The sequence below is a fragment of the Cheilinus undulatus genome, linkage group 10 (assembly GCF_018320785.1).
Source record: "Cheilinus undulatus linkage group 10, ASM1832078v1, whole genome shotgun sequence".
Taxonomy (NCBI): Eukaryota; Metazoa; Chordata; class Actinopteri; order Labriformes; family Labridae; genus Cheilinus; species Cheilinus undulatus.
The window spans coordinates 8,903,222-8,928,952 of record NC_054874.1 but is presented as its reverse complement, the minus strand read 5'-3'; the positions used below and the strand labels follow the sequence as shown (position 1 = coordinate 8,928,952).

At 39.0% G+C, this 25,731-nt stretch overlaps 1 protein-coding gene across 6 annotated transcripts in view; it reads right to left on the bottom strand.

The window, feature by feature from the left end:
• dlg3 (discs, large homolog 3 (Drosophila)) overlaps positions 1 to 24,848 on the bottom strand; it is a 161,401-nt gene extending 136,553 nt beyond the window's left edge. For 2 of the 6 annotated variants that reach the window (XM_041796993.1, XM_041796995.1), the window contains exons 1-3: positions 24,558 to 24,846; positions 21,361 to 21,492; positions 5,983 to 6,068 (exon numbers count right to left, since the gene is read on the bottom strand). In XM_041796993.1, coding sequence (XP_041652927.1) covers positions 5,983 to 6,068; positions 21,361 to 21,492; positions 24,558 to 24,597 — 258 coding nt within the window. In that variant the 5' untranslated portion in view covers positions 24,598 to 24,846. Of the gene's footprint in view, positions 1 to 5,982; positions 6,069 to 21,360; positions 21,493 to 24,557 lie in introns of all 6 variants that reach the window. The other 4 variants (XM_041796998.1, XM_041797002.1, XM_041796996.1 and 1 more) reach the window with 3 other exon arrangements.
• Positions 24,849 to 25,731: the final 883 nt, after the last annotated feature.

The following is a 25,731-nucleotide window of genomic DNA, read 5'->3' as shown; positions in this document are numbered from 1 at the left end:
CATTTTAAGTTGTTAAATATTAATATGAAATGTTTCAGTTTCTCATTGGTTGAACACATGAAATCAGACCAGGTTTTTCCAACCCAAACAATAATTTCTTTAATACTCAAACCAACCTGACAACTAAAAAAAAAAAACGTCTTCTTCTTTTCCAAAGGAGCTATTCTTGACTCTCACCTACTCTGCACCAAATCAGGGAATTTGCAGACTCATTTAGTTTTTCTCCCATCCTCCACTCAGGTGACAGCACGGCTAGAATACTGATGAGAGAGTCCATTAACCAGCTCTCCCTCTCCCACTCTTCCTCTCTCTACCTCTCTTCCTCTCTCTCTCTTCAGGACAGTGCCTAAGCAGCTGGGATTCAGAGACGAAGGGATGGGGAAAGGATCAGGAGCCACATTGCACTGAATTAAAGGCTGCACAGGGTGGATCACAGACAGAGGAGGGAGCTTGGAATAACAGAGGCAAGTTGAAGCTTTAGCTATGGTTTGTGGGTAAGAGCCTCAGCTGTGGGCGTGTCAGACTAAAGAAGGAAGCTCTGCAACTGACCTCTGAGTTTCAGGATCGACCAACAGTACTTCATGTTGTCTCTTAACTTCAGTTTCACTCTTAGGAACAGTTGAGGATGTGAAAATTGAACTTTACTGCTCACAATAAGCTTTGACCAAACGAGGTGCAGCAGTCTGAAACTCTGACAAATACAGGAAGTTGTTCCAGACAAATGCAGTGAGTTTTAGAATACCTAAATGTGGTATAATTACTATCACTATCATCACTACCATATATTGGAAGATTAGAAATTTTCGCTCACAGTTTTTGGAATGCTGAGTTCAATTTCACTAGCCACACCCAGGCCTGATTACTTCCAGACCTGTTGAACCTAGAAATCCCTCAAACAGAACCTGTCCAGCAAAGTGAAGTAGGATAAGAGATCTCAAAATGCAACACATCATGGTGCCATCTAAAGAATTTTAAGAAAAGATGAAAAAACAATGTCAATGACATCTACACAGCGTTCCACATTATTATGCAAATGACATTTTTCTCTTATTTTCCTAAATATTAATGCAAATGACAGAATATTTTTCAAGTCATCAGCTGTTAGAGCATAATTCAAATGTTTTTGAACAAACGTCATAATGATAACCTTTTTTTTTTTAATAAAAAATTCAAAATGCACTGTTCCACATTATTAAGTAGGCCACAGGTTTCAAGCAATATGGAAAAGAAAAGGGATCTCTCTGCTGCAAAGAGGTGTCAAACAGTGTAACGCTTTGGGAAAGAAATGTAAACATTAGATATTTCATTAAAACTTAAGCGTGATCATCGTTATGTGAAGAAATTTGTGGCTGATTCAGAGCACAGATGGGTTCATGCAGATAAAGGCATAATGAGGAAGGTTTATGCCAGACAAATACATCAGATTACGAGAGCAGCTGCTAAAATGCCATTACAAAGCAGCAAACAGGTATTTGAAGCTGCTGGTGCCTCTGGAGTCCCACTAACCTCAAGGTGTAGGATCCTCCAGAGGCTTGCAGTCGTGTATAAACCTACTATTCAGCCCCCCCTAACCAATGCTCACAAGCAGAAACGGTTGCAGTGGGTCCAGAAATACATGAAGACTCATTTTCAAACAGTCTTGTTTACTGATGAGTGCCGTGCAACCCAGGATGGTCCAGATGGATGGAGTAGTGGATGGTTGGTGGATGGTCACCATCTCACAACAAGGCTGAGACATCAGCAAGGAAGTGATGGAGTCATGTTCTGGGTCGGATTCATGAGGAGAGAGCTGGTAGGTCCCTTTAGGGTCCCTGAAGGTGTGAAAATGACCTCGGCAAAGTGCATAGAGTTTCTGACTGACCACTTTCTTCCATGGTACAAAAAGAAGAGCAGTGCCTTCTGTAGCAAAATTATCTTCATGCATGACAATGCATCATCTCATGCTGCAAAGAATACCTCTGTGTCACTGGCTGCTATGGGCATAAAAGGAGAGAAACTCATGGTGTGGCCCCCATCTTCCCCTGACCTCAACCCTGTTGAGAACCTTTGGAGCACCCTCAAGCTAAAGATCTACGAGGGTGGGAGGCAGTTCACATCAAAACAGCAGCTCTGGGAGGATATTCTGACATCTTGCAAAGAAATTAAAGCAGAAACTCGACAAAAACTCACAAGTTCAATGGATGCAAGAATTGTGAAGGAGATATCAAAGAAGGGCTCCTATGTTAACATGGAACTTGGCCTGTTAAGATGATTTTTTTCGATTGAAATAGTTTTTGATTTCAGTAAATATGACCTCCTAATGCTGCAAATTCAACAAATGACCATTTTCAGTTCTTTACAACCTATAAAATGTTTTAAAATTCTGTTGTGCTTAATAATGTGGAACAGTGCATTCTGAGGTTTTTATTAAAAAAAAAATAATGGTTATCATTATGAAGTTTGTTTTAAAACATCTGAATTACACTCTAACAGCTGATGACTTGAAAAATATTCTGTCATTTGCATTAATATTTAGGAAAATAAGAGAAAAATGCCATTTGCATAATAATGTGGAACGCTGTGTATTTGTTTGATGAACTGAAAAGTTTGAGTGTGGCAAATTTGCAAAAAAATAAGTTATCAGGAAGGGGACAAATACTTTTTCACAGCACTGTATAATGACATATGTATTTCTGCTTTATAGATCAAACTTCACTCAATTTATCTAACATTTATTTAAAAAGTATATATATATAGCATTGATGCTGTGACGTTTAATGGTGTACAGATCCCAGATGCCCCAGTTTAAGAGTCTAATGTTAAGAGTCTATTGTTACAATACTGGAACTAGACCATCCTATGATATGCTCACTAACCAAACAATCCACAAACTTTAATTTCAACTAATAAAACATGGTCCTAAATCACATCCAAATGAAACCAGTCCAAATTAACACATTTGGGACATCATTGCTACTGCCAATAAAACAATACTTCAGCATTTTTATTCTTAAGATTAAAAAAACATGGCAACCATGGGACTAAGGCAGCATGTAAGAGGTCCAAATTCTTGGAAATACTTCACAGTGTCTGTCAGATATTGAAGAATCAGAAAATGCTGCCATTACTTTGAGGACAGAGTGTCAGAATGCACAGGAATAATTTTTAGTAGAAAGTTTTCACTCAGTCCCGTCTCCACTCAAGTGAGATGAGGACAGTCTTTTGCACTGAGGCGTCCATTTAATACAGTCAGTTAAATAACAAGTTTACTGTAGTGAGGTCACATAATCCAGTTCAGACATAGCACACGACTTTCCAAAAACATATTGCCATTAAGTGATTGAGTGGAAGGCGGGGCTTTTAAGCATGAAAGAATAATGTTAGATTAAAGATTCTTTCTCATGTGAGGATTGAATTGGCAGATGGAGCCTGATGACCCCTTTGTGCTCGATGGTCACACAAGGGGCACTGTAATGTATTACATGATGCAGTATTGTGTGGCTTATAGGCTTTTCAGTTCAGATTTCTGTCATTAACTTATTGCCCCCTGCCACAGCTCAGACAGGACACTTAGGAAAGAAGAGCTGAGAAGTACAACAACAACCTAAAAAGAATTAAACACACTTTAGTTGCTAACCTCAGCGTTTATGATTTGGAAGGTGCCTCTTTTAAAGAGTTCTGATTTGCATGCTCCATGGCCCTGGTTTCATTTTTGCATCACTTCAGTGTGGTAAACAAATAAAAGCAACCTGTTACAACTGCACTCTTTTCCCTTGTGAGGTATTTTAGCCTTGATGTTTGCAACATTGTCAAGACTTCAACTCTCTTAATGGCAGGGCATACCTCGCTCCCATTTCTGTGGCAATATACAGTGCATTGAGATAGAAGTCAGACCCCCTTTACTTTGCTCGGTTTTGTTATGTCAGTACCCCATCATGACGACATGAAAACAGATTCTTAAATTTTTTTTTATCACATTAACATTAGTATTCAAACCCTTTACTCAGTACTTAGTTGAAGCACCTTTGGCAGACTCCAGCCTTTATGAATATGACACAACAAGCTTTGCCCACTTGGACTGGGGATTTTCTGACATTCTTCTTCACAAATCCTCTCAATCTCAGTTAGGTTGGATGGGAACCATTGGTAGACAGACTCTCCAGAGATATTCGATAAGGCCACTCTAGGACATTCACTGAGATGTCCTCAGCCACTCCTATGTTGTCTTGGATGTGTGCTTAGGGTCACTGTCATGTTGGAAGCTGAGCCTTCGGCCCAGTCTGAGATCCTGGGCTTTCCTAGGTTTTCACTGGGGATATCTTCATACTTTACTCCATTCGGCTTTCCCTCAACCCCGACCAATCTCCCACTCCTTGCTGCTGAAAAACACCCCCACAGCATGATGCTGCCACCACCATGCTTTACTGTTGGGATGGTGACAAGCGGTGCCTTGTTTCCTCTGGACATAATATTTTGTGGTGGGTGGTAAACTGGTATTAATACCATCAGTGGTAAAATTTCTGCAGCAAACAGTTAAATCTTGGTTTCATCAGACCAGAGAATCTTGTTCCTCACAGTCTGAGAGTCCTTCAAGGGCTTTTTTGTAAACTCCAAGAGGGCTTTTATGTGTCTTGCACTGAGGTGGAACCACTCTGCCATGCTTCCAGATTGATGGAGGGCTGCAGTGATGGTTGTCCTTCTGGAGCTTTGTCCCATCTCTACTCAGGATCTCTAGAGCTCTCATGTTCTTGGTCACCTCTCTAACTAAGGCCCTTCTCCCCCGATTGCTCAGTTTGGCCTGGCGACCAGCTCTTTCCAAACTTCTTTCATTTTCTAGCAACCAAACTTCTTTCATTTGACAATTATGTAGGCTACTGTGCTCTTGGGAACCTTTAGTTGCAAAATTTATGAAATTCTGTTTTCACTGAAGGCACTGAGAGTAGATTAATGAGAGAAAAAAATGAATTTAAATGACTGTAGCATCAGGCTGCAACATAAAACTGAAAAAAGTGAAGGGGATCTGAATACTTTCTGGATGCACTGTAGCTGAAAGAAACCTCAATATCAAATCAGTAAACCACAAAACAGATTGATTACATTAAACAGTCACATTACAATTGTTTAATATATGCCCTGTCCTTCTTATGACGCACATATAATTCAATAAAATTAAATTCTTATGTTTCAGAAGAGGAGCCCGGTTTGTGGGTTGAAAGAGATTAAAGCCAGCTATTGTGCATGAAAATTTAATAGTGAAAATTTAATTCCTCAGATTTAAATCACATTTTTGTCTTAAGCCCAGCTTTGATTTTTCACTGCTATTTAAAAACACACAGACACAAACGTTTAGCAGGAGCTTTAGTTTGGTTCCCATCAGTAAGACACATGCCAATGATCTTCCAGTTTACAAGCTCTAAAAACAGCCAAAGATAAATTTCATTTTCATGTTGGCATAGCTGTAGAGAATTATGAGGCAGTATTAAATCTACAATGTGAAGTTTCTTGCATAGCAAAGAATATCAGTGCCATAGCGCTGCTTTTGCTTGCTGTAACATGCAAACCGAAGCCTTGTTAAGCCTTGATAAAGATCTGAATGAGGTTTAAATAAACTAAAAATGCAACCTTCAGCATTCCATTTGTATGAGTCCTACACTAAAACAGCAATGACTCCGCAAACACTTATCATACAAAATGACTTGTTGACATCATGAGGGCGAATAATTCCTTCCTCTACTGTGTCTCTTCCCCTGACTTTTTTGTGCTTCTCATTTGACACCTGCTCACCAGGCTGAAGTCACAGCCACCCGCCATGACTCATGATCATATTTAATCCATGTAGGAGTGTGAAGGACACAGGTAGTGACACCTCGCGTTGGCTGCCAAGTATTTGTTTTTTTGTGCAGACAGAAGGCAAAGCACCACCGACAACAGCACGTGTAACACCAGATACAATGTAAACATGAGCATATTTCTACAATCTATAATGTGAAGAAGGAGAATTACCTCCCACGCATCCTGCCTGCCGTCTTCTTTCACAACAGTTTGTTCCTTGTTCAGTTGCAAGGTCACCTCGTAACACTCTTGAATATCTGTGAGAAAGAAAACAATGATAAGCTTTTTTTTCCCCTGCTCAGATAATAAACATACAATGTAAGCACTTGTTTTATAGTGTTCTTCTTATTTACTGATGTAACATCCCAGTGTCTTAAAGTCTGCTGTGTTCTCCTCCTAAAAGAATCCACCAATCAATCACAGGCACACTGGGAGACGTCTGCTTTTTTATTGAGTGATACATTGGGTGAAACACGGAGGTGGGAGTCGTCTGTTCTCATGGAAGTTTTGTCTCCATATTTGCAAGTGCTGGTCTTATCTTTTTGCAGGACTATATGACTCATGAGTGAGTTACTCATCAAGTCACTGTCTAGGAGGCCTATATTATAGTTTGTCATACTACCTGGACCACAAAAAACAAAAGCAGTTCTCTTACGTGGGATTCATGACACATTCTTTTACTGATAATTGTTCTCTCCTGTGTTTTTATGATGATGAGTGTCAGCTGCTCATAAGCTGGGTGTATTTTTTATTCAAAATGCATATGATTTGATTAAAACTAGGGCTGTAAAGTAATGATAAATCTGCATTTACAAAAAACATTTCTAAGTTTATAAAATTAAGCTTCATAATCATGAAAAATGAGGCAGTAAAATCAGCTCTAGGATGGTGTTACAACTCTCTTTTTAAGCCACCACAGGAAAAATCACATTTATGTCATGACAGGCAGACAATTTAGTGCTAAAAAGACTCTGTTTCATTTTCTCACCCTGTATTTAACACTTCAGGAATTCCTAATATCTTTTCTGAGTTATGTGAAGTTATGCCTCGCCTTAATAAGACGTCTTTGTTGTTAAATTGCTGCTGAAAACGCTATGTTTCCTGATGGTGCTCTTCAAAATGAAAGTCTTCAATGATGAGCATTGAAGGCTTTTATTGTGACGAACTTGGTAGGAATGGACCATCGGATACTTTACTAAACTTTCCCAACTCGATTAAACTGTTGCTGCTTTGAGAGAGACAAAGCCAAAATCATCCAGAACAAAAGACGAGTAGAATATAGAAACACACCTTCAACAGGTAAGATTTCTGTTCCTGCTGCATCTGGTGCAAGTGAAATATAGACAAGCACTCTAATAGTTAGCCTGCCCCCTGACCTTACAGTGAACTCCAATCAGAGCACAGCTGCCTGGCTCTGTTCCAGAGCAGAGAGACAGAAGTCTGTTTTCTGTCACAAATTTCTCTGTTAGGATGCTTTTAATGACCCATAGGCTACTGAGGCTGATAGATTTGACACAAATTAAAATAATTAATTTAATTTATTTATATTCTTGTAGCGTCAGGGGGGCAAGGTAATTCCTCATAGCGACCTGTGCGGTCGAGGCGCTATATTTGCCCTGGCCAAATTAAACCTAGCCTCAAAAAAGGTGAAAAATGGTCTAAGTCTAACATTCAGTCACAAAAAGATCTGTGTTTTTTTTCATTTTTACAGCAGCGTTATTACAGTGTATTGCTTTGAGACACAAATTTCAGATTTCACTGTATCAGGACTTTAAATAAGTGTCAAATGATAAAACTCTGAAACGTGCTGAAATTGTCTTCATAATTTAACATTTTTCTGTTATGATCAAACACCACATGTTTAGATTAATACATGACCATATTTGAGTTGTGTATTTTTGCATATTATTTAATCATAGAAAGTGTTAAACTGATTAAAAATAATCAATTACTGGAATTTTAAAAATCTGTTTTATGTATAATTCTTAATCTAGCACATTTGAGTGCTGATGAGTGGAAAATTAAACATTTCATCCTCTCATATCAGCACTCAAATGTTCATAAGAGTGCTCTGGATTGTTCTTCAGTAACTTGAAAATCAGCCTTTAAATCCGGAATGAAAAAGAACTGATAAAATTTATATATTTTTTGTAATATTACATTTTTTAAATGTTGCCCACCCTTACCAAACCACTAAATTTTGTCAAAATTTTAGTTGGTATGTGCAAATCTTCTTTTGGCAACCTCAGATCAGACAAAGCCTCCAGCCTCTGAGATCTCACTGGACTTTTGCATGAAGAGAAGAGAAACAGTGCTTCGTTTACTACATCACTGGAGAAGCAGAAGAAGCTAAAAGCTAACGTTAGCATGATAACATGCAAAGTAGTCAACAACAGTCTGCATTCAATTAATAAAACAGTTAATTCTCTTTGTATGTTGGTATGAAACACAAAAAGGCAGAACAAGGATATGGGGTTCCTCAAGAGTCAATACTTGTCCCACTTAAATTACAATACAAACTAAAGCTAGCCTAAATACTTAGAAAAGGCCTGCCTATAATTTTGAAAAGGCACCAAAACATACTGGAAAAATTTTTTGAAAGCACAAATAAATTAATTAGTGATACATGAAAGATAGGCAATATGACGATATATTACTAGTACTAAAAAAGTAAATGATTTATTTATAATTCACAGTCATAATGCCCAATTTTACAGATGACTAAATTAGCTGACAGAATACACAGGCGATCGCCCGGTATTTAGTAGATGGCATAAACAAAAGTAGTATTGTTGGCATTAATGTAAAGGTTGTTCCTCATGGTCTCTTTTCTTGTAAGCCTGACCTACTCCATTCGTTTCTCTTCCTGTCTCGTCACCTCTTGGCTCACATCTCTCTCGTGTCCTGCAGTCACCTACTGAGTGGCAGCTGTGTGATGAGGATGCACTGGGACAATTTTGCTGATGTCTAAAGCAGACCTGCTTACTGCGCTGTCGACATTAAGAGGTGGCCGGAGAGTTCGTCAACTTTCTAAAGTTCAGTGTCAGGACAAAACGTCAAACAAAGGCCTATTTTGAGATGGACACCTCGGGAAAGTGAGTACATTTTTACACGTGTATCTTTTGTTCAAACAGACAGTTCTGCACCCAATGTGTAGAGTGTGAGACACACAGATAAGAATCAGTATGTCCCAACAAGACACAGTGAGAACAAAAGTGTAAGAATGGAGCATGTGACTCATCACTGTGTCTGAATGTGGAGGAGTGGAGCCACGCGTGGGCAGAAGAGTTTGTTGCACAGCTGACTAAAGAGCAATCTCACTTACACAAACTCTTATACCGATACAGATTTGAGCCTAACTTACACTAGAGCACAAATATCACCTATGACACTAGTAAGACATATTATTCTTTAATAAAAGCCTTAAACAGATTCACATAAACTACAGTGTATGGGCATTATCTCTCAAACAGCTAATCTTTATATGTCCCTGAACAATATAAATCAGTGGTGGCATACAGAATATAAAATGCATGGAAGTAGTAAATGGTTCGGATATAATATAGATCTAAAATTCAATTAATCTTAGATCTCCATCTCTATCTTAATCTCCATCATAAAAGATGGAGTTTAAGAAATGTGCCACTTTTATAAACAATGAAATTATGCAGTCGTTACTATTTATTTTTCTAAGACAGTACTGATTAATGTTTTTTTACACTAGGGGGCAGCAAAGAAAACAGTTACCATAACCCACATAGCTAAATATAAATAAACAAATAAATTGAAAAGGTGATTTCAAAAGCATGTAGAGAAAATGAGACCAACCTCACCATTTGTTTGGAATTTGTGTTTTTGTCATCCTGATACGTGCTGATAAGCTTTGCGCTTTTTCAAACATGTACTCCTGAAACTGAAATTTAAAGCATACCACACAATAAAACTGGAGTGATGATATCTTAGTGTTAAAGACTTAGAGTTGATTTTAAAGTCTAAAGTGTAGTGTTTACTCCATTCTGAGTTAAACGGCCTTTGGTGTTGATAGTATTGATTCTTGCCATTTCAAATCTGCCTATATATATGCAGAGTTTTCCCATGATGCCCTTGGGCCAGATGCTTTCATGTGTTTCAACTGTGTTTAGATGTGGTTCCGGGCACAGATGACCAGGGATGAGTATTGAAATCCAGTACCGTCAACACATCTGCTGGGCTGAATTATAACACAGATAACAGTACTTTATTTCAATAACCCGCCACCCCAAATGCGATCCCCTGTAATCCTAAATTAAAGGCAAGTAATACATTATGGAATAAGTGCAATTCATCGGTTATGTTACACTGGTTTCCTTTTATCATCCCATGTTTGACTGATATCCTATTAAGATAATATGGGTTTTACTCATGATACCCATACAGCTTTTATACTCCCACTAACTTAACACTCTCTTTTTCTCAAACGTATTGACTAAAAAGGAATTTAGCATTGCTATCAGACAAAACCCAAATGATACCCAACCCTACAGATGGACTTGTGGTAAGGTCACACCCCATGTACATGGGCAGCCCCGTTTCAAGCCAGGCCTGCGGCCTCTTTCCTGCATATCTCTCCCCCACAATCTTATCCCTATTTCTGACTCTGTCCACTGTCCTCCTCTCTAAAACAAAGGCATAAGAAGCCCAAAAATATATCAAAAAAATAAACAAATGAATATGCCTGTTGTAAAGTGATCACTGCTGGGAGTCCTTGGCTTATGGATTGTTGTTATTTTTCATGTTATACACCTTTCCACCATGAGTGAAGTTATCCACCGAGTTAGCCACTTCCCACTTGTGGAGTTGAGGGGCTCTGTCAAAAGAGCAGACAGTTGTTCTGTTTGAATGAGCACTTCCTGACATTAAGTTTGAATGTCTGCCTCATTATTGCAGGAGGATACCTAAACCTGCTGAATTATTAGATAAATTAAGGAGGGGATGAACACATATTGAAATGCATCAATTACTGATACTAGGGATGGATGTTATTGGCAGAATATTGGCTTAAAAGGGGGATTCACATAATGGCAGATAAGGACATTTCTGCTGATATTTGCATCTAATATTTTAAAGAAGGACATAATCTTGTAGATAAGGACTTTTGGAAGTGCCTGTAATTACATAGCTGTGAACCATCTTTGGGTTAAAATATAGGACAGAATGAAGGTGTACTGCAAAAGGTTTAAAGCTCCCCAACCATATGCAATACTCCTCTATATTTATTTAAACAAGAAGCTAACACTTTGTTTGGAAAAGGTGAAAGTCTGAGGTTGATCTGGCAAAGGGATTTGGATCCTAAGTTTGAACAGGAGGTCTAAATACTGTCCATTATATAGTTTGGCCTTTAAGAGATGTTAAAAGTAAATTCACACCAAGGTTATTATAGTTAACTAAAACTAACTAAATAACTAAAACTAAAATTCAAAAATCAACTTAGTTAACTGAAACTAAATAAAAACTAAGCTTTACCAAAGAAACGAAAACTAACTAAAACTGTATAGTGCACTTACAAAACTAACTAAAATAAAATAAAAATGGAGACAAAATATCCTTAGTTTTAGTCTTTGACACAACCATACTGACTGGCACCGACATCCAAGTCTGGGGAATGTAAAACATCCTGATCTGACTGGTTAAGACTTCATACAGTGGCAGTTTTATGTCTGGAGTTGTATTCAAAATCATTATTAAATAAATAAAATGATAAGTGAAGAGTAGCCTGTTTTAATATGTTTTCAAAATGTATGATGCTCACTCAGCCCCGACATCCATCCGTAAAAAACTAAAACTGACACTAAAACTAATAAAAACTAAACTAAAACAAAGCATTTTTACAAAATAAAAACTAAACTTAACTAACAAACCAGCAGTCAAAACTAATAAAAACTAAACTGAAATCAAACACAGAAAGTGAAAACGAAATAAAAATAGAAACTAATGAAAAATCCATAACTATTATAACCTTGATTCACACATTATATAAAGAATTCACAGATACTAATGGACCCCAGTCAAACTTAAAAAGCTTGGTCTAATTCAGAGTAATGAATTCTGTAGGTGTAAAGGCACCATGGGTACTTTTTCACATCTTATGTGGGATTGCTCCCTGGCCTAACCATTTTGGTCCCAGGGACGACTGCAGAGTGGTTGGACCAACTGTAGCCTTGCTCACCAAATCTTTGCCTTCGTGGAGACAAATCTGTTCTGCCAGATGGACTTTCACAGGCACAGTTTGGGTTAGCCCTTACAGGCTTTCTTAATGCAGCCAGGATCAAACTAAAGAACTGGAAAAGTATAAATTCTATCAACTATAAGGACTGGATTGAACTCAGGACTGCTACAGCATCATATGAGCTGATGTTGGACAAAGTAAAGAGCTGTCTAAGTTTTTAACACTATAGAAGAGCTTATTTAACACCAGTTATGGTTGGGAGCAAATACACTCAGATACAGTGTTAGATTTAACCATTTAAGTGCTACTTTTACACCGCAACATTCACTGTTTTATGATGTAAATCACAACAAGAGACTATCTCTGTTGAACAGTAACAGTGGGTGAGGGTATTGTGCCCATACACTTCTATCTTCTTTACTGTGACAGTTTAATTTGAAAGATCTGCAGTCTGTGGCTTTAACCATGAATGCTTACAACTGAAGCTCTGTTCTCAGATGATTAAACAAATCCCATGCACTAGATGCATGAAACAGTCATCTGATGTGTCAGGTTATATTTTGTTAGGATTTACTGGAAATCTGCAACACTGAAGTTCAAAATATTGGATACTGGGGCGCAGATGGCCTAGTGGATGGGTCATGTCCCATAAAGATGGGCGGCCCGGGTTCAAGTCCGGCCTATGGCTCCTTTCCCACGTCTCTTTCTGACTCTCATCCCCATTTCTGACTTTGTCCACTGTCCTCCACTGTCCTCCACTGTCAATGAAGACCAAAAAAAGCCCAAAAATATATTGAAAATAAATAAATAAATGTTTTTAGATGTTGCCTGTTGTATAGTGATTACTGCTGGGATTCTTCTGCTCATGATCCTGATGGATTGTTAATTTTGATGTTAAAACACCTTTGTACCATGAGTGAATTTGTTTTCCAAGTTAGCCACTTTATGCCTGTAGAAATCAAGGGGTTAAATTTAAACAGATGGACCAGTATTTCAGCTTTCAAAATCTGTCAATTTCAGCTGCAAATTTTTAACCTTGCAAAGCCGACGGATTGACCAGACTCCATCTCTGTCACCAGGAAATCCATCCATGAAAACGAAGTGGTAGCTATGGGCGGGATTTAGTTGTACTGTGAGCTAATAGTAATGACTGCCCCTTAGTGTAGCAGTTAGCTTGGATGTAGCTGTAGTATAGCAGCAGTTATATCAGAACTTGATCACTCTTCTGCTGAGCTGTAAACTTTATGGGAGACAGGGGGCTTGATCTGTAAGCCAGTAACAATTAGCTTGTATGTAGGTGTAGAAAAATGGCAGGACCACATTTCTTTATTAAAACAAGAGCAAAGAGCCACACTGTAAGCTCCTCGTAGCAGAGAAGATGTTGTCACTCTTCTCCCGATTGACCTCGGCATACGTTTCATCCACATCATGCTCCACTGTTGATAAATACGGCAGCGTTTGCTCATTCAGCTTCCTGGAGCTCTGCATGCATATAACCTCATTTTCTCTTGTTGCTCTGATTGGCTCAAATTAATGTGACAGACACCATCATCCAATCACCTTCTGAGAATTTCTGAAAAGTCCTGCCCTTTCTAGATGCCCTCTTTGGGAATTTTCTCAGATGAATCAATGGATTATGAAACAGTCTATCTGGCATGTCAGGTTAGCAATATTGGCTGTTTGAGGCTGGACCAGCGGACCCACATCAGCTGAAGTGTTTTTTTTAATTCATCATCATTGCTTACACTTTGAAGTGTGTTTTAAGGACTGAAATGTATCGTTTACATAATGCTTTATTACCTTTGAAATCATGACAATGAGCTGAAAAGACCGGTACCTCTGACTGGATACATCAGATTGAGTGACACTTGCAGATACATTAGTCATCTGACCGATTGCTCACATAAAATGCTGGTATTTCTCATTTCATATCTAGAGGCCTCACAAACATTCATCTGTTCAGTCTTGCAGGATTTGCTCTTCCACTGCTTCCTGGACACCTGGCTTGCCTTCACACAACCAACACTTCTAATTACATCGCTTGTCTATTCCTGGCAGAGGCTACAAAACACAGAAACATTGCCTCATCAGTTCTTGAAGTGTTTAGGATTCACAGTAGCACAAAGCACTGAGAGTTCAGCTTTTTTAACAACTGCAACTTTCCCAAAATATGTATATTTGAACTGGTCCAACCCTCCAAGACCACATAAATTCCTGGGCATGGAGCATAATGCATAATCCAAGCCAGAAGTCTCTTTCACAGGACTTATTCCCAGATCTCTTTTTGATGTTGGTACTATTTTGGGACAGCCTGATCGGAGCTCTGAGCCTTTTTGTCACAGATATGAGGGGGTTTCCTACACCTTCTCCCTGTCCTACAAAGAGCTCCACGCAGCATCAGCATGTTTGTATGTGTTGTAGGCCTCTTCTTTTTGTCATGTACCTATTCAATTGGACTGATGTCATGCCTTTATGGCCTGCCCTGGGTGAATCATGCAAATAAAAAAAAAGGAATGCGCCCCTGGTTCTTTATATGAAGATGAGCAACCCACAGCTCACTTGAATAACACATTCACAGAAAACTAGGTCACAATTTCCAGGCAGGGTAAACAATTCACCCCCTTGTTTCTGCCTCAATAAAGTATTCCCCCAGCATTTGGGGTCCTCTGTAATTTAACGTGTGTCTGTCTGTATGTGGGCACAACGTCCCTGCAAACAGCGCCCCTCCCCATGCCTCCCACTGCATGTTTATATGTTGGAACAAAAGGGTGGATGCACAGTTTAGGCAACCTTTGTTCGTGACTGTGCAACCATGCAAGCGTCCAATCAAGCAACCAGTAAGCTTCCCACACTGCCTCACACACCTCTTTACTTCCCACAGTGGATCAAAGTTATTGATATCTCTAAAGACAAATACTGTACACTAATTTTGGTACATTTATGCCTTTAGATCATTGACACTGCACCTTTTAATCGCAAAACTTTCTTGTTTTGGAAGGTAAGGAAAGTCTACAGCATTACCAGGAACTTTAAGGTCTGTATTACACTGAGAAAGCAACATAAAATGGTCAAAACAGAGCCGGTTCACACGGCCCTGAGCATGTCAGGCCAAACACAACAGGAGAGGATAAGAGGATGAGTAATGTTTATTCTGCACTGTATTCCTATTAGTGCTGTGAACCGGAGGCTCCTGCACTCGGCTTTCCATGATGAGAACCACATGTTGAATGAAGTCTCATCAGTCCAGCACCTCAGAGCCCATTTCTTTCTCTCTTAGCCTTAAACTCTGTGCAGGTGATCCACAAAGCCAGATGGGTTAGGGAAGAGGCTTGGCGTGGCAGTCAGGAACAGTTTGTTTCCCTGTCTGCTGCAGGCCCTGCGCTGATTGAACATTCTTTGTTAGGAATGTTTGGAATTTGATTTGGGAAGCTAATCCTTAAGATTTGCCAAGGTTTATATTAATAACATAGAGGACTCCAACTAGCATCGATAGTTACTAGATTTAACTGTTAAAAGCGTCAAGCTAGTACACAGATAACTTAAACAAACCTCTTTTGAGGATCTGAATACATTTTTTTTTACATTATTTTGACTTCATTGTAGAGGAGGACAGTGTCAAAGTCCAGGATAAGGGATTGGGGAATGACATTCAGGGTTGGGCTTGAACCCAGGCTGCTCATGCACATTCACAGGTCTTTCCTTAGGATTCTCAGGATACCAAAGATAAAACAGATACAGAAGATAGCCATCACCTTACTATAGACCATTTCAGTATTCTCAGTGTTGACTATCCTTTCAAGGCCGATGGATTGGCCAGATTTTATGTCTGTTATCAGGCAGATCCATCTTGCTAAGATCCAATCTGAAACGACTGTGCCTGGAGAACGGACTGGACCAGTCAGCACCATTTAAGAAGACAGGGCAGCAGCTATGGATTTAGCTGAAGTGCAAGCTGGTAAACAATGGCAGCCAGTGTTGCCTTTAGCTTGGATGTAGGTATAGTTTAACAGCAGTTTTTATCAGAACTGGACCACATTTCTTTATCACAAAAAGAGCAAAGAACCCCATTGATAGCTTTTCATGGTCAAAGGTGTTTTTGCTCTTCTTCCGATTGGATTCAGCATGAGTTTGCAATAGTTAAAAGTGTGGTTTAGCTGTACATTAAGCCTGCATAGAATGGCTGCAGGTGTAGCAGTTAACTTGGATGTAGCTATAGTATAGAGGCAGTTTTATCAGAATCGAGCATTTCTTTATTAAAAGAAAAGCAAAGAATCCCACTGAAAGCCCTTCTGTGTGGAAATATGTTTATGCTTTTCTCCCAGCTGGCTCCAGCATGAATTTGTTTCATCAAATCGCTCCAGAAATAGCATATGCTCACTACATCAATGCTACATTGCACTGGTTGGCCCATAATGAAAGAGACAGACAAAATGTTCATCCAATCACCCTCAGAGATTTTTTCAATGGTTCTGCCCTTCCAAAACACAAATAATAGGCTCTTGCCCAAACTGATGTGAGACATTTTCTATGTAATGGATATATGTAAGAGTCTATCTGGTGTATCAGGTTAAATATTGACATGCTACAATCTTAATCAGACGTTATGCTACGGTAGAGAAGCTAAAACGCTTTTATTAACTTTGTACTGCTGTGTTCCCAGTTGCAAGTTGTGTTCTGAGCATTTAGCGTTAGTTTAGGCAGGCAACAGAATCAAGCTCTGCCATTTATATGCAGACCCTCATCAACTGACTGATTCGCTCTAAGCACGCCATTGGCTAACTGCACTCATGCTGCCATATTTAAACTGCTCTTGCCTGCTCCCGCTGCAAGCTACTTTGTGTAACCCTCCTCCGCCCCAGCTCCTCCTCTATGCTATATCTGACTTAATCAATATCACTCAGTTGTCACTGATGCCTGCTCTGCTCTCCGTTATTGCTGCTTCTCTCCCTGCCTCAGGCTTTCCTCGTAGTCACAGGAAGAGCAGGAATGTGTGCTGTTCCTGCTTGATGCTTTCCACACAGGCATTAAGCCTTTGTGGCAGCCATTGAAAGCACCACTTTCAATGTGATTTGGTTAATATCCCTTTTACTGTCCCTGGTAAATGTTAACAAAAGTTCCCTTGCGTTAATATGACGTGCAACCTGGGGCATTTAAGCCCAATTTTAACCCCTAAAACTGACAATTATCCCTTATATGTGAGGTGTCACCTGAATGTACTCGTTTAATGATAAATAATTGGCACACACTAAAAAAAATACACTTTTCTTCAATAAATTATGGTTTAAACTGACGTATTACTGAGTGGACAGGTCACTTCAAACTGTGTGTATGCTACCTAGCCTACAAAAAGATGACCACATTTAGGGACTAGATCCTTGGAGGGTGCATTTGAAGATCGAGTATGTTACAGCAGTGCTGTTGAGAAAAATCCTTCAAATGCAGCCTGTAAAGGCATCCGTCTTTCACTGTGCAAAGAAACCATCCAGTGCATCCTTCATGGCCCAACATGCCTAAGTATTGGTGCAGAAATTCAAATAAGCAAGTAAATGGTTTCAACTTTGTTAAATGGCTGCTAAAACTAATGTTTTTTTCTTTTAAAAAGGAGGCTTGATTCTTTAAAGTAGTTTTAAAATGGTAGGTTAAGTTAAGTGAAATTATAGCTAGTTCTGGTGCAGCTGTTAAGGCTGAAAGGCAGCAGGGATAGTGCTTAGAAACAAAAGGGTGAGGAAAGGGGCAGCTGGTGATATTTGGCCAAAATAAGGTCCATGAGCTTTGCTGCACTAGAAGAAGCCTTTATAAAGGGTCTTGTTTCCCCTTTAAGCAATATCTGGTCTTGGAGAGCAGATGGTGCCTCGCTGACAAGCAAGAAATATGATAAAAGTAGGTTAAGTATTTCTTCAGATGCAAATCAAGCCCATCATGCTGTATTTATTTAACTGCTGCCTGATCAGACCCTCCCCCTCAGCTCCGCAGCAGTGGGTCAGCAGTGGCAACAGCAGACCCAGGGGCAAGCATCATTATAACATGGCTGGGGTGATTAGGAGGACCACTCAACCATCAGTTAAAGTGAAGTAATGTGCTTTAAAAGGAACTGAGGTGAAGGCTCCTACTGGCTTTTCCTGCGCTCTTTTTTGAAAACACCAAACTTGTTGTGAAGGTGAAGCTGGTAACACATGATGATAGAGGCTCTTCAGATGAGTCTCTGCAGTACAAAGGCACTTTTCGGACACTTTCAGGATAAGTGCATCAGTTTAGCCAGCAGCAGCTTCAGTAAATTACACTAATACAGTGCACTTGTGAAAGAAAATCAACTACAACATCAGTTAATAAAGTATAAGATACACAAGAGGACAATTTGTCTAGGGAATGATTGTGCTTGCACAGTGCGACTGAGCGTACGACAACCAAGTCTATAGATAGATTGTGCAGTGTGGCTTTATTGGGATTTCATTACAGTCTTAGTATGTTACTGAGGGGGGATACAGCAAACCTTTGTGAGCAGGAGAAAAGCCTCTTTCATAAGACTGAATTGGAGAATTAGTTAACTGACAATGAAAATTAAATGAACCTGACCCCATCTACATCCTGTGTCTGCCTGCAGCCACTTACATGACAACACAAAACAGAGCATTTAAGCTACACTTCAGTAAACAGAGTATGTAAATTCCACCGCCAGGAGGATCTCAATCAAAACAATAACAAAAGATGACAAGTAGAGATGTGGTGCTCAGCTTGGCCCAGCTCCATAGCTTACTTCTCATTTTTAATTAAGGACTGTGTTCAATGAAAAACTATGCTTCATAAGGTATATTTAAACAGTAAACTGCTGTTTTACTTTCATGGATGAATTTCACATAATGAGGGGGAAAAACTGTTAAAAGTGGCCTTCCTGGTGAACACTGCAGGTGATCTCAGATTGCTTTGTGAGTAGCCTGCAGTGTAACCAAGAAGGAAAGTTTTGACAGCTTTTCTCTCTTATTATGTGAAGTTTTTAATGAAACAAAGGCCCTGTTTACACGACAACATTTTCAGCAAAACTTTTGTTGCATTTTGTCCATCTGTCTAAATGAGAAAGGCGTTTTGGGGGCCTGAAAATGGAACACTTTAGAAACGAGCTCCATGTAGACAGGCAAAATGCAACTTCCTGAAAATGCACATGCGAAGTTGCACACTATGGTTGCAGTCAATTGTTATCCCCACGTAGGGTTTTTGCACATGCATGAGTGGGCCATAGTTTATTATCCTCTATGTACTAGCCAGTGAAATGCAATTTAAATGGGCGATTAGCTAAATAGGTAGATAGATGCCTGGGAACACCCTTAGTTTCTACGGCAACAACGTCACGTCTGTCATGGCAGCATTACTACAGTAAATATTACAAACTCTTCCAGCTTTGGAAACTGATGGGAAAGTTAGAGGAAATGCAAGCACTCAACCAAAATATATACAAGTAATCATGTTTTGTTAAATCTTGGCATTTTTATGAAAAAAATTCACATATTGTACCTTTAAAACTGATGCAATAACAGTAGTGGCTGGTCAATATGGGGCTTTGAGGCCATCACCCTCAGAAAGAAAGAGAAAGATCCTTAGCTTAGTGAATACATTTAAAATATCAGTTTTAAATATAAGTATATATAAATCTTTACAAATAAACTAAATAATATAATGTATAAGTCAGAGCTGTCAAGATAAAGCACATTAATCACAATTAACAGCAATGAGTTATGGTCCACAATTAGTGCACTAATTTTTCAAAATTGTAGTTAATCCCAGTTCATTGTTTCTGTGGTTAACATGGTTAAGCCACTGCGACGTCTCCCTGAAGCCACAGTGATGTAAAATATCCACCACTGCTCCTTAATGTCTCATTTCACTTTAAACCTCAGACAGCCCAATGGACAATTCATCTGGACCTTGTGATAAAGAACATTTACCTTATTACTGTTCTGTTCCATTATTTTATTTTCAATCCACAACAAGTTCATGCTTTATATACCTATAAAAGCAAGACTGGATTGAAACAGGAAGTCAACTACTTTTAGTTTAAGACAGTACAAAATCCAGAAAGACATACAACAGTGTTTATGCAAAAAAGTGGAATTTTTTGTCTACAGCGCTTACGTGTCTCAGATCCGTGCCAACGGCCTTCCATTGACTGTCGTAAGTGTATCCGCTCCACTTCAATACAGTAGAAAGAGGAGCCTGGGGCGCAGAAATAATGCGCCCTTGGACAAATTACTAACCACTTACCACTAGGTGGCATCAGAGAAATCTGTTCCATTTATTGATGGGTACAGAGTAAGTCATGAAGCGCCGTGGTAAATCCCAGGCTTTCTGTGTGAAATGCCTGCATATGTTATTAAACTTATGGATATTGATGCTTGGAAGACCGTTTGCAAAATGCAGAAAGAAAACAAGAAAACTCAGTCAAGTCTTTAAGAATAAGACAACACATCAAAAAATACCTGCCGGACATGTGAACCCGTTTCATTCAAGATTATCTTGTTTCATCTTGTTTCTTTTTCCTGTCTTTCTGTTCTTACTTTCATAAAAAAATTTTTGTTTTGTTTTTTTCTTTCTGTCTCTTCTCATTTTTTCTCTTCCTCAACTTGAAAAAAATTGTTTATTATGTATAATTTTGTGAATCAACTCCACAGCTTGCTACCCATTTATTTCTTTTTCTCCACAAGTTTGTTTGTATGCATTTATTGGTGAATTAAAAAATCTTGAAGAACAAGGACTTAAAGAGGAGAACATTAGAAGAGAAGCTAAGAGTTAAAGGCTTGAACCAGATCGGCAGACAGAGGAAGAAATTTACACTCTTTCTCAAGATGCTGGATCATCAAGAAGAATTGGATAACAGGAAGCAATGAGGTAAATGCTTTTCTTTGTTATCCCCATTTCCTTTTTCTAAAACCTGGATCAGACCAAGTCTGGATTTAGACAGGTTTGAATGAGTTAAAGCTAAGAAGCATAAGAAGCAAGCATGATTTTATGGCCATCATCTTTTTAAGAAAAGATGTGAAAAAAGGCATTTTAATTAAATTTAATTTGCAGTGTTTTAAACATCTGTTGATATACCACCTTACATACTTAATAAATAAAATTGAGATTTATTTATAGCCCCTTTATGAGAAACACCAGCCACCACTGTGTAGTATGGCATTAGTGTAGCAAAATAGCATCTAAACTGCTTCCTTTAGCAAAAAAAAAAAAAAAAAAGGCAAAGAAGTGACGTGACCAGGAAAAGTTCTTAAGAAAGGCCACCTTGAGAAAACTCCGGGGAAGTTTAAGCAACAGTGAGTTTTGAAAGAGTTTCAAAAGTGTTTTTCTTTTCTTACCAAGAAGGGCTTGGAACAGCTGGCTGCCCAAGATGGAAGACACTTTGCCAACGCTGGTCTTCAGAGCCTGCTCCTCTGGACTGGTCAGGGTGGCCTGGTATCGCCTGAGCAGCCCCACTGCTCGCTCTGTGTCTGCCTCACAAAATGAGTACATGTGTCAGGACAACTGGGGCACGTTACACGCTGGCAGACATTGTTGACAGAGTGAAAACAACTTTTATAAACTAGGACTGAAGCAAGTATGTGTTGCACTGCTGTTAAAAATTAAGTAATCCAGGGATACAAAATTGAAAACACAGAAGAGGAATTAACTCATAATTCATCTGTTGTGTCTGCAACTTTCTTTATTTCTCCACAGATCATTATCTTGATTCAGCGTTCGCACTGTGAAGAAACCAAGACTGGATTTACTTCGTCCCACTTTTAGACAGAGATTCAAAAATGTTTTGTTTTCTATAAAAGTGGAGAAACATTTAAAAGGCTTTTTGTTTTAATCTTGATGATTATGGCTTACAGCTTGTCAAAATAAAAAATCCACTATCTCAAAGTTTTAGATTGTTGTAGAAAAGTTTAATTAGCGAAGGTTTCCAGAGCCTTTATTCGTCACTCTGGTTCAGTCACACAACCGCAATTATGGGGAAGACTGCTGACTACACTACTGTCCAGAATGTAGTCACTGACACTCCACAATGAGGGTAAGCCACAGAAGGTCACTGCTGAAAGGGCAGACAGTTCTTCAAGTTCTCTATATTCCATATTCATGCAAAGTTGAGTGGAAAGGTGTAGTGTGGTTAAGAAAAGGCTGGAGATGGTGGATCAGGAGCCACCACACACAGACAGGTCCAGGAAATGGACTATAAGTGTTGTGTTCCTAGCGTCAAGCTAATTCTGAATCACAGACAACATCAGCATCTCTCCCTCGCTAAGGAGAAAAAGATCTGTACTGTTGCTCAGTGGTCCAAAGTCCTGTTTTCAGATGAAACTAAATTTTGAATTTCATTTGGAAATCAAGGTCCCAGAGTCTGGAGGAAGATCAGAGAGGCACAGAATCCAAGGTGCTTGAAGTCCAGTGTTTTCAGTCTCTACAGTCAGTGATGGTTTGGGGTGCCTCATCTGCTGCTGTTGGTCTGCTGTGCTTTATCAAGTCCAGAGTCAACGCTGTTAACCATCTAACAGGAGACTTTAGAGACCTCCATAGGGATGCACAATATTATCGGTCTGGTATTGGCAGATATCAAAATGTCTGCCAATATTTACATCCGATATTTTGCCTGTGTATTCCAGCATATATCGACTGTAAATTTTGTCCATATACTAATAAATAAGTGGGGCTTTAGGCTGAACCAACAGACCTATGTCAGCTGAGGTCTTTTTCTTTATCCTCATTCTTTAAACGTTAAAGTGTTTTTCAAGGACTGAAGTTTGTTTCCTTGGTCATCCTCAAACCTCTTTAAATATCAGCATATCGGATATCTGCAAAGATCCAATATTGTGCATATACCTAGACCTTCGTGCGTCTATCTGCTGAGAAGTTTTATGGAGATTCTGGTTTCCTTTTCCAGCAGGACTTGGCACCTGACCACAGTAAAGCCAAAACTACCAGAAACTGGTCAGGTGACCATGGTGTTACCGTTTTTGATAGACCAGCCAACTGGACTGACCTGAACACCACAGAGAACCTCTGGGGAAATGTCAAGAGGAAGATGAGCGACACCAGACTCAACAATACAGACGAGCTGAACTTCTTCCTACAAACTGATTTCCATCATGCCACATCTTATAGATGCAGTAATGTATGCTGAAGGAGCTCCAACCAATTACTGAGCATATAAATGAGCTTAATTTTCAAGGTCAAAATTTCTGTATTATAAATCTGTTTCTGGACTGATGTTTTGTGGTATTTTAATATATATATTTTTCCAAGATTTATTTTGGGCCTTCACTCGACCCCCTGCGCGCCCTGATATTCTAATATTTTGAGACAGTTGATTTTTGTGAGCTGTAAGGCATAAGAATCAAGATTAAAACCAATAAAAAGCCTTAGTATCTCACTTTGTATGAGATGAATCTAGAATATATAATATATATTTGTTTTTTAGATGAGCTTTTGCTAGCTGCAACCAGTGACCTGTGCCACTATAATTTACTGTACAATAGGGTTGTCACAATACCAGAATGATACAAGTATGATCAAATGATGCCTATTCTGACTTTTGCAAGAAAAATATTTGCCAAGGCACCTAATATTGGGTGCATTTGTCATTTATTCAGGCAAACTCCTATAATTAGTCATCACTGCATGCATATGTTGGCAACATGTGCATACTATAATGCTGCTAGTATAGTTATACAATTTAAACCAAGTGTAGGGGTTTGCTTTCAATTTCTCATTGATTGATTCTTCTGTAGATCTGTCTGAAACCTCCTTTTATACCTCCTTTTTTAAGCTTTGGCACTTTTAATATCATTCAATCCTTCAAAAACATGTAATTTAAGTGTTCAGAATATCGCAAAATATCATATTACTGACAATTATGACAACTTTTTGTTACAAAACCTCCTCTTAGCTCAGCTCAAAAATAAGGATTAGATGATTTCAAACAACTAAAACAGAGTTTACAACAAATATAGAGGTAAAAAAAACACAAAAGTTAACTTGAACCTGATATGAAAGCAGTGAGTTCTCTTTTGATATCACTGACAGTTTTCTTCAAATAAAAACAATGATTTTATATCTGAGTTATGCACCACGGCAGCACTACTGTTTATTACATACAGAGTACATTATAGGTATTTTTCCTCTTCAAACACGACTGTACAGTTGGTTTTTTGAACCCCGTGGGTGGTGAGAAACACAGCAGAGAGATGATGCACGGATCACGAAGGTAAATCTACAACTTCACGATTTCCTCCCGGATTCTGAACACTTTTATGGAGGAAAACCATCAAAACAAAACACTATACCTGATGCCCGGAAGTTGCACAACTTATACAGTGTTTTACTTTCAAATCCCTCGGGGCACAAAACTCTCAAGGGATTATAACGGAGGACGGTGGACCAGAGTTAAGCCATGCTGTAACTTTCAAAAAGTACGAGCTTGAATTTCCAAGAAAACTTCAACCGAGATTTAAAACAACAGTTAACAAAACTTCGCTGTCACGTGAAATAGACGTTAAATTATGATAACGGTACCTACCATACTTATGCACCATGGCGTGGCCGTCTCGTAACGTCATGTAAAATTACAGTTGAGTGTGTTTTTAGGCATAAAATAATTACAGCAGTAGCCAAGGATATTTCTACCATCAGAACTGCCGCTCCTTCTCCCCCGAACAAAGTAGGATATTGAGTTTAAAATCCAGTCGCTGGACACTCCCCGTCTGTTTCTGCAGCAGTCAGCGGTGGTCCACACCCACCCACAGAGGTTAAGATGTGACAAGAGGAGAGGCTGTTTGGCTCATGACAACTTTCCAGAAGTTTTGGGCTAAACGGCCCTGAACGTGACATGCTTCCCCTCCCTCTCGTACGCCTCGCCTGCGTGGAAAGCGGCCCTCTAGCTCAGTCTCTCTGTGATAACATTGAAACGGCGGGCCTGTGCCACCTGCTGTTGGCTTAGGTAATCTATTAAATGACACAATCAAACGTGATCAATCGGTAAGTTATGCATGTTATCCATGGTTGCATTATCCTCTCTAGTTGTCAACGTTTCAATAGGTTTGTGTTTGGCGCCATCTAATGGTGCAGTAAGGTGGTGCAAGGAAATCACTTTCTGGGAGTAGGATCCTAACCACAGGTCTTGAAGGAGAGGCTAGGCTACATTTACAGGAGAAAAAAAAAATGTTTTACGTAGCCATTGTGGCTCGAATGGGAGCTATGTGGGATCGGATATTTTGCCTTGATTAACTCCGAGTGTAATGTGAAAATTTAACAATGAATGGGCTTAGGAAATATACATTTTTAACACCTGCGTCTCATCTCTGATCCAAAATAGTAACTAGCAGTTACTAGCATAGCACCGGCTATCTTCTTCTTCTGTTGTGTTACGGCGGTTGGCATCTATCGCTTTGGTACTTTACCGCCCCCCTTCGTTTTTGCTCTGACAATGGGGTTAATTACACCAGAAAGCATTAGAATTATGACATTAATTACTAAAATAAACACATTAATAAATAAAACTGAGCTCATATCAAATGTTCTTTATCTTAAATCGCCCTCTGTACTTACAACCATCCTACAGTGACCCATTTATATTTTTAATTCCATTGCAAATAATTCAGCTAAACACAAAACTTAAAGAACATTATATATTAAATGTCTTTTATTTTAATATCATACATTTTGCAAAGTGAAGATGAAATTTAAAGGGGACA